This window comes from Protobothrops mucrosquamatus, unplaced genomic scaffold, assembly GCF_001527695.2.
Source record: "Protobothrops mucrosquamatus isolate PMUCROS unplaced genomic scaffold, P.Mucros_1.0 scaffold148, whole genome shotgun sequence".
In the NCBI taxonomy this organism is placed as follows: domain Eukaryota; kingdom Metazoa; phylum Chordata; class Lepidosauria; order Squamata; family Viperidae; genus Protobothrops; species Protobothrops mucrosquamatus.
In genome coordinates this window covers 169,822-178,935 of record NW_015386513.1, presented here as the reverse complement: position 1 = coordinate 178,935, position 9,114 = coordinate 169,822, and the positions used below count along the sequence as shown (strand labels likewise).

Here is a 9,114-nt window from a genome sequence, read left to right as displayed (position 1 = left end):
GAGACAAACACGAGGGAGCCACGCTCTTGGAAGCCGGGGGGCAGGAAGGCCGCGTGTGCAGGATGACTTCCTTTGTACACCAAGAATTCATCGCAGTGGCCAAGGCGGCAGCGGGTGGCCATGAGGATGTACACCAAGGGGGGGTCTGCCCCCACCGAATCTCTCCAGCCTGCAGCCAAACAGTGAGAGAGTGAAAGGAGAAAGGTGCACAGCAGCAGTCCCCGACTTTTCCGGCTTGGCAGCCGGGCACAGAGGAGGGGAGAGGGGATGGTGACTTATGATGCGTTTTACCCCTCCCTCGGGCTCAGCCCCCGTCCTCTCCTACATCCTCAAAGGCCCAGAGGTGGGACCTGGCGTTCCACATCCTTACCCGCACATTCAAAGTGGATCTTGGTGGCCAACGCTTGGACAGGACTTGCAGGAGAAAGCTGGCATGATCCCCCAAAGGGGGGCTGGTTGGGAAACAGGTCAATGGAGGCATAGCCATCTTCCCCAGTAGCCAGGTCTGTGATGTAGAGAGTGAACGTGTAGCCCTCCCCGTCCTCCAGAGCCCACGGACGCAAGGCCAGGCTCATCTCGGCATCCCCCGTAGAGGTTGATCTTCTGTCCAAAAGCAGAGATTCATTTCTGAAGCTCTGGGCTGTCCATCTCGGCTTAGTCTTAAAAAAAAAAGGGAGGGGGAGAGAGAAAAGACCCCCAAGGTTTACTTTTTTTTTTTTTTTAACTAACTGCAGTTTAAGGTATTATCCCTGTACTTTTTGATAAAAGGGGGAGGGTCCATTTTCAGACTCTGGCCAAATTAGGGGCTGACATTTCAGCCCCATTCCCAGGTGTTTGATCCAAGGAAAACAGGGAGAAGACCAAATCGTTTGACGGGTGATCTTCTCAAAAATCAGACATGATCCACTTCAGATTTCCTGCATTAACTCACCTTCCAATGTATGATCTCAGAAGAAAAGGACAAGGGAAATCTGGCAAGGAGAGATGGATTTTTCCACCAGGCGCCACTGCTTTCACTTGGCCTCCGCATTAAATACAGGAGGGGGCTGCTACTCACACGGTACAAGGCAACATTACACAAATGCAAGAGAGATTAAGGGAACCACCAGGATGGGATCTTTGATCACTGAGATGACTGGAGTGCATTTTCTCAGACTCCCAGATTTTTGAAATAACAAACGTAGACTTTATCCAGCTGGAAAATGACCTCATAAATCTCAAAATGGAGCAACCGGCTGAGAGGGAAAAGCCCAACGCTGCCTCTCACTGCAGAAATTACTGGTGTTCAAAATATGCTGCAGGTTTAAGCATCAGCTCAAATTCTGCTCCCGTCTTCCCACCCTCCCTCAGATGCTTCCACTCAATGTTTTGCTTATGTTTTTTCTGACCAGAATGCATTTTTATTTGAAAAGGCAGCCGGGATATTGAGGCGATGGGAAGGGCTGAAGCCAGAAGAAAAATGATCTGTGGAAGACAAGAGCTGATCTCACAGATAAGCCTCGCCAGGCGAGGAGGAACAACAGGAAACGTTATTGAAACCGCTAATGAAAAGGTTCCAGATGGATCCCGATGAATCCCTGACGCCGGCAGTTCCACGCTGGCAATTCACCTTCGAGGAGACGCAAGTGGCGAGGCCGAGATTCTTGAGCCAGGGGAGTGCAGCTCCAGCCCGCTGGACCATCCTCCCTGCGCACCAGGTGGGAGACGGGTGGAAAGACCCCAAGGCCGAAGGATACCAATTCGTGGAAGCTGGTCCTGCAACAGAGTCTGGGCTCTGGTAGGGCATCTCTGTCTTCCCACCAAGGACTTTTAGGAGAACACGCAAAAGAAAAAGAACGCCCCTGGTTTCCCGGCCCTGGGCAGCCCTAAAGGCAAACAGGGATTTGTATCTGTGTTTTGTGTAGGGGTGTGTGTGTGTGTGTGTGTGTGTGAGTTGTCCTTGGCCAAATCACTATTATTTGGAAGGTCTTATGTCATTTATTGCTTCTACAAACCTCAAGAGAAACTCATTCTTATTTCTATACCTACATATCCCAGTCTGCTTCTTCCTTGTGACACCCCTAAAATAGGCCTCGCAACTCAGTAGAGGGGAAAGGGAACATCCATGAATGAGAAACAATGGCAGGCCACAGAGGAAGAGCTGGCACCCCGACTAGCTCTTTGGTGGCAACCCACGTGGCAGCAGAGCTGGAGGTATTGCTGAAGCCTGGAGGTGCTGGAGATGCTTGACAGCACGTCTTTCACAAAAGGTTGTGGAGGTCTGCCAACAACATTGTGAAGCAATCTAGACTGCAGCACAGAGGGATGGATAAGAACGTGTCTTGCTGAGAGTTAAGTTGTTAACAAGGCCTTCTCAATATGCTTCAAAGAGAGGGAAATAAAATCCCATTTTGACTGGACTTGTCTGTGTGCATCTTGCAGAAAAGAAAAATGAAGGAGAGGAGAGGAGAGGGAAAGAGAAGGGGAGGGGAGGGGAGGGAAGAGAGAAGAGAAGAGAAGAGAAGAGAAGAGAAGAGAAGAGAAGAGAAGAGAAGAGAGAAAGGAAAGGAAAGGGAAAGGGAAAGGGAAAGGGAAAGGGAAAAAGGAAAAGATAAAGGCCCTGAAGGCCCCTTAAATGGTTCAGTAAGAAGAAGCCCCTTCTGTAGCCGAACCTCTCCCACAGAGCCCCAGAGACACCCTGCAGGCCTCTTACCCCCCGGTTGGAATTGTTCTGGCAGTTCAAGCAGGTCCCCTCCAAGTACACGTAGGAGCTCCGGCTGACCTCATAGACAGACTGTGCCTTGCAGGAGACGCACTCCAGGGACACGATGGGGACCGTCCCCTTCTTCATCAAGACCTGGGAGGGAAGAGAGAGCAAAGAAAGCCCGAGACGTTCAGATGACTCCTCTTCACATCCTCCTGCTGCGAGGGGAAGACAACGTGCATGGCAGGCCAAGAAATACCCAAGCAGAAAGTTCAAACTGTACACCAAGGACCTGCATTGCTAGGGCATCTCCCCACATTTTCTTTAATTCTTCGGTGCCCTTATTTCTTCTTCAGAACCCGTCTCTTTTATGCTGGTTCCCTTCTAGCCAAAGGCAGAAGAGAGAAAACCAAGCACCAAATTCTAATGGCGGCATTTGGGGCTCCTTGCATCTCTCTCTCTCTCTCTCTCTCTCTCACACACACACACACACACACACACACACACACACACACGATCATGGAAGCGGTGCTGGTGAAGATGCTGGTCCAAAAGCCTTCTGAGTCGGCCCTGCCCAAAGGCCAGCTCTCTCCTGAAAAGAGATTTCCAGAAGCTGTTCTCTTATTTCCCTACCAGCCTGAAGACCTGGCACTTAAGACCCAGCTCTTCCTTCCTGAGAACGGTGGGCAGAAGGCGGAGAGGCTGGATTTGAATAGATGGGGCCCATGATAAGTTCACCACATCCTGAAAAGGGGGGATCACAGACGGAGCAATTATGCTTTTCCATACTGCATATACATTTTCCAATGGCTCTTTTAGCCTACAGGGCAGGAACCATGCAAACCTGAAAACAGGTCGCCCACCAAGCAGAGCAGGAGGAAAGGAGGCCAAGCAGAGAGCCAGGGATAGTCAACATAACTAAGCTTTCATTAAAGAGGAGAGAGGATGCCTTAGGACTGGTCCTCAAATATTTCCTGAACAGGTTTTGAGGAAGAAAAGCTTTCCCCTTTCCTCAAGATCCTCAGATAAAAGAAGGAAGGGATATTGAGAGTTACAAAACCCAACTAATTGACAGGCACTGAAAGTCTAATAGCTAGACCAGGGGTCTTCAAACCTGGCCCTTTTATGACTTGTGGACTTCAACTGGGAGTTGAAGTCCACAAGTCGTAAAAGGGCCAAGTTTGAAGACCCCTGAGCTAGACAGTTAAGGAATGGGCAGTGTTGGGCTTCAGGACTTGGAGACCATGGTCTAGAGAACTCATGGTGGTCTATGCATTTTGCCTCCAAAGATGCCGGCCTCCGTTGACAGCGAAACATCAGGAAATCTGTTCCAGACCGTGGTCATTAAGTCCTGAAGTCCTCGACTTACAACAGTTCATTTGGTTGTTTTTTTTTAATTGAAAATTTTATAAAATTTTACAATATAAATCCCCCCCTCCCCCAAACCCAACCCTCCCTCCCCCCCCTCACTTCCCAGAGCCAATCACAGGATTAACAATGAAATAATCATAATCTAACTAACATTAATTAACTATTAATCTAACAAATCTATAACTTCCTTTAACTCTCTTTTAAAACAAATATACAATTATTAAATACCATAATATTAACATAATTTTAAATATTAAAAATAAAACTAAATAACATTATAACTTTTAAACAAAAATAATACTCAGAAATTCATTCAAAAACTAAATGATATTTTTTTGTTCCATATTTAAACTCAATATAATCAATCCATCTTCTCCAAACCGATATATATCTTTCTTGTGAGTAATCCTTCACATAAGCGGAAATCTTGGCCATTTCTGCTAAGTTTGAGACTTTAAATACCCAATCTTCTATAGTAGGTAAACATTTCGTTTTCCAAAATTGAGCAATTAATAATCTTGCAGCAGTTATAAGACAACAGTTCATTTAGTAACCGTTCGACGTTACAACGGCACTGAAAAGTGTGACTTATGACCAGTGGTGGGATTCAAATAGGTGAACCACCGGTTCTCTGTGTGGATGCCGCTTCCGAAAGTCCGTTCTGGGCCTGGGCAACACAAAATTAGCTACCGGTTCTGCCGAAGTGGTGCAAACCGGCTGAATCCCACCACTGCTTATGACCATTTTTCACACTTACGACCTTTGCAGCAACCCCGTGGTCATGTGATCAAAATTCGGACACTTGGCAACTGTTTCATACTTATGACCGTTGCAGTGTCCCCTTTTGCGACCTGACAAGCAAAGTCAATGGGGGAAGTCAGATTCACTTAACAACTGTGGCAAGAAAGGTCCTAAAATGGGGCAAAACGCAATTAAACAAATGTCTCACTGAACCATAGAGAGTTTGGGCTAAATTGTGGACGTAAGTCGAGGACCGCTCAACAGACGCCAGCCAGGAAAATCTAGCCCAGGAGATTAAGTTGACTCAAACTGAACGGTGTGCTTTGAAAAGGCAGCAAAAGGGCAGCGCAAATCATGCTCCAAAATCCTGACTCATGAAGCTGGTCTCTCTTCTGGCACTCTGGTTATTGCCTAGAAGACCCTCCTGAATCTGGGAATGCCACCCGGACACCCCAAAATCAGGGCTGTCCGCCTGCTTCTCGCGGGAGCCATCGAGATGCTCTCTGCATGGCAAACTCTGAAGAGACCCGGACGCCTCCTCCCCGTTTGCTCCTCCGGCCCGGCCAATTCCCAGTCAGACCATTTGTTTGGCATTCTTATAGGCGAAGTAGATAGTACGGAATGTCCTTGAAAGACTATCAATTTGACGTGAGTTCTTTTATTTTTTCCCCCACCCTTCCTTCCAACCTCCGGTTTCCCAAAAAAATGAGAGAGGGAGGGAGGGAAGGAGGGAGAGGGAGAGGGAGAGAGGGAGAAGGAGGGAATGATGAAGGTAATTATGGTTTTCACTTGAAGACAAGCTGCCTCTCTAATTGCTAAGCAGCCCTTGAATCTGGTGATCTAAACCATAAGGTTTTTTTGGCTTCCCGCAGTTCAGTCCAGTCCTCCAGGAGGCATGGATTCAAGAGACGGGTGGGGCTGTCCCTCCCGCTACGTCTCCCAAGCGGCGGGTGAAGAAAAACAAAGGAAGCCTTGAACACACACACACACACACACACCTGACAGAGTGAGGAGCCCAGAGCTTCCCCCATGTTTCCCACGGTGGCCCCTCTTTGCACAGAGGAAACCTGGCTCCTGCGGGGCGCGTGGGCTTCAGCCTCGAAGCGGTGGGGACAGGCTGGAAGTGTTCCCCAGCTGCCCGAGACTCTGAAGAGCCCCCCCACACCGGCTCTCTGGGTGCACCTGCCTGCGCAGAAGCCCTGGCATCAGAGGAGAACCGTTTTAAGGTGCTGACTGGGCTCCCAGTCTGGGAACCCCTTTTCGGGACCTCAGTTCACCCAGGGATATTATAGGAGGAGAGCTGTTGTTCGGGCACGGTAGCAAAAGTCAGGAGAAGAAGTCTGGCAGCATTTTTTTTTCAACTAATATGTTTTATTGCAGAAGTTTGCAATCAGAAAAGGGGCCACCAGACTCTCCTGGTTTTTTGCAAGGCTAGAGCTAACAGCCCGGCACCCCAACAGTTGTTGCTGAGCTACGAGACACAACAAGTACACGTACATCTTCTAGATCAGTAATGGCGAACCTTTTAGAGACCGAGTGCCCAAACTGCAACCCAAAACCCACTTGTTTATCGCCGGGTGCCAGGTGGGTTTGGCCCACTGGGTGGGCGTGGCTGTGGTGGTCATGGCAGACTGGGTGGGTGTGGCCAAGGTGGGCGCGGTCACCTCGATGTTGCTCGTGGGGAGGGATGCCTGTGGGAGCCGGGCAGAGTTGGGGGAGATCCAGGGGGTCTCTGGCAGGTGGGGCGGTGGGCAGGAGGCTTGTCCTGCGGGGTGAGGCGAGGCAAGGCAAGGCAGGGTGGGGGAGCCATTGTTGCAGGGCAAGGCGAGGCAGGGGCCTGGCCGGCGGCTGCCTGACACCATCGGCCCCTGCACACAGAGGCCAGCGAGCGCATGGGTGCTGGGATGCATCCGGCCATATGGGACCTCGGCGAGTTAGCAGGTGGCTGATTGAAGAGGGATGGTTGCCATCTCCGGGGCATGGCGTGCGTGCCCACAGAGAGGGCTCTGAGTGCCGCCTCTGGCATGCGTGCCATAGGTTCGCCACCACTGTTCTAGATGGACAGGATGTCCCTTCTTCCTTCTCCCAAATTGGGCCAGGAGCCACATTTTTAAGGCTCAAGTGCAGGAAAGGGCAATCTCTGGAGTTGGCAAAACTACGTCAGGCCTTGGTTCTCATTCCAGGGATCGGACACTAAACCAGGCCCACCTCTCCCACTAAGGTCTCCCATCGCAGATTCTTGAAAGAGCCTGAGATCAAAAGTGTTCAGTACGAATCCACTTGGCTACTCCTGAACTGTTCAGGGGTGCTAAGCGTCCATCGGTCACTGGTGCTCTCTGAGCTTGGTTGTTTTCTTGTAGCCGTTTCATTACCCAAACCAGTTAACATCATCAACAGCACTGATGACGTTACCTAGCTGGGTAATGAAAGGTTTGCTAGAAAACAATCAAGCTCAGAGAGCACCAAGGAGCCCTCACGTCAACCCTGAGATACAAATATTCTCCATTGTTGGTATTCATTGCTTCTCTCAAATATGGCTGCCAGGGAGGCAGCCAGTCAGCTCATTTACCAGAGGACGTGCTGGTGAGATTTCTTGGCAGTTTGATGGAGAAGGTGGGTTCCACTGGATGCCCCCCAGCAGAGGCCAGGCAGGTGGTGCTTTCACTGAGCAGGGCGTGGGACGGGATGGCCAAATAGCCCTTCCCATCCAATGAACCACTTCACCAGGAGAGGCTTCCTCACCCTCTTAACTTGCTGCTCTTTTTCCCCCTTTTTTCTTTAGGGAGATGTACACCCTCCACCTGAACACCGGTTTGCAGAAACCCACATGTTGTGTTTTTTACAAGTTCCACAAGAAGCATTCTTGAGGATAATGATGCCGGCGGTGGCAGTTTGCTTGGCTGTATGCCAGCTTCCTTGTGAGGAAGATCCCCAAGGAAAATATCCCCCTTTTCTTTCCACATTACTTTGAAACATCAGCTTTGGCACCATGAAAAGAGTTTGCATGGAGGGCAGAACAAGCAGGAGAAAAGAGCCTCGTTCATACATACGGTTTGATTTGTGGCTTCTGAATCCATGCCTGGTTTTGAGATGGTGAGGTCAAACGTGTATTCCACATCTGGTTCCAGCACGGCCCACGGAATGATGACAAGTCCTCCTGTGGCACTGAAGTTGAGGCCACACGCTCCAGGTGGATTCTAGTTTGTGTGAGGACAAAGAAGGACAAATCCTCAAAGCCTGGAGAGAGTTAGTTGTGTCCCAACTAGCCAGATCCATCATAAGCTTTAGCCTGGGCCCACCAAGCCTCTCCATCATTGTGCTTTCTCACAGAATAAAACATGCATTTACACCACTATCACTATTTCTAATATCTTGGTGGGTGTAGCTGAGTAGAGGAGGCTTCCAAGACTAGGCTGTCTTCATTGCAGTGTCTGAGATTAGCACAGTAAGCGTAATGAACAATTCTCTCATATGTGCCTTTGATGCTGAGTTCCAAATGTTGGGAAGATGGAAGGGACAGAAAGACTAGCCACATCCTTACATCAAGGAAACATTAGAGATTCTCTAGTCTCCCCTCTGCCCCAAAGGAGGAAGCCCTACGCCCAAATGAAATATATTGGTTGTAAGCAACCATCTGGGTTACACCCGGTTGGGGAAGGCAAATTTAAATTAAAAGGTTTTCGTAAAATAGACCAGAGGAGTCCAGAGATGACCCACCAAAATGGTAAGTAGCCTGAAATACAGCACCCATGAGAAGCATTGGGTGTGTTAGGGCTAGAGATGGGAAAACCCAACAGCTGTTTTCAAACATCTGGAAGGAGTCATGCTCAGAGGTGTTCCAGAAGACAGCAGGATCATGAAACAAGGGGTTTATAGGAAAAGGAAGCTGAACTGGGCTGGGCACTGATAAAAATGTCCTAGCACTACGAGATGTTCACCAGTGGGACAGGAAGCGGTAGACTCAATTTCTCAAAAAATGTTTCAAGAGGCTGGATGGCCAACTGTCAGGATATCTGCAGGGGTTGCTTTCCATGGTCTCAGGGCTGTCTTCAACCTTTACATTCTGTGGCTCTATAATTTAACACTATGCTTTAACTCAGCAAGAAAAATAGAGGCAGGTTAAGTGGCTGATCTAAATCAAGTATCTCAAGTCATTCCTAATCAACAGTGTCAATCTATCCCATAAGCCACTTGAATTAATTCACAATCAAATATTCTCAGTCAGGTTTGCATCTTTCTGTTGTCCTCCGATTTGAATTCTCCTCTCTTCTTGCTCTCTTTAAAAAAAAACCCCACTCCAGGCCTTTCTTAACACTTCA

The 9,114-nt window shown here is 49.0% G+C and overlaps 1 protein-coding gene across 1 annotated transcript in view; it reads right to left on the bottom strand.

Moving 5' to 3' along the window:
- Positions 1–9,114, bottom strand: part of PKD1 (polycystin 1, transient receptor potential channel interacting) — a gene marked incomplete at its 5' end in the record, with an annotated part of 85,075 nt that overhangs the window by 45,127 nt on the left and 30,834 nt on the right. Inside the window, 4 exons of the mRNA XM_029283596.1 lie at positions 10–169; positions 371–653; positions 2,693–2,836; positions 7,846–7,992. Of these exons, the coding sequence (XP_029139429.1) occupies positions 10–169; positions 371–653; positions 2,693–2,836; positions 7,846–7,992 (734 nt within the window). The remainder of the gene's footprint in view (positions 1–9; positions 170–370; positions 654–2,692; positions 2,837–7,845; positions 7,993–9,114) is intronic.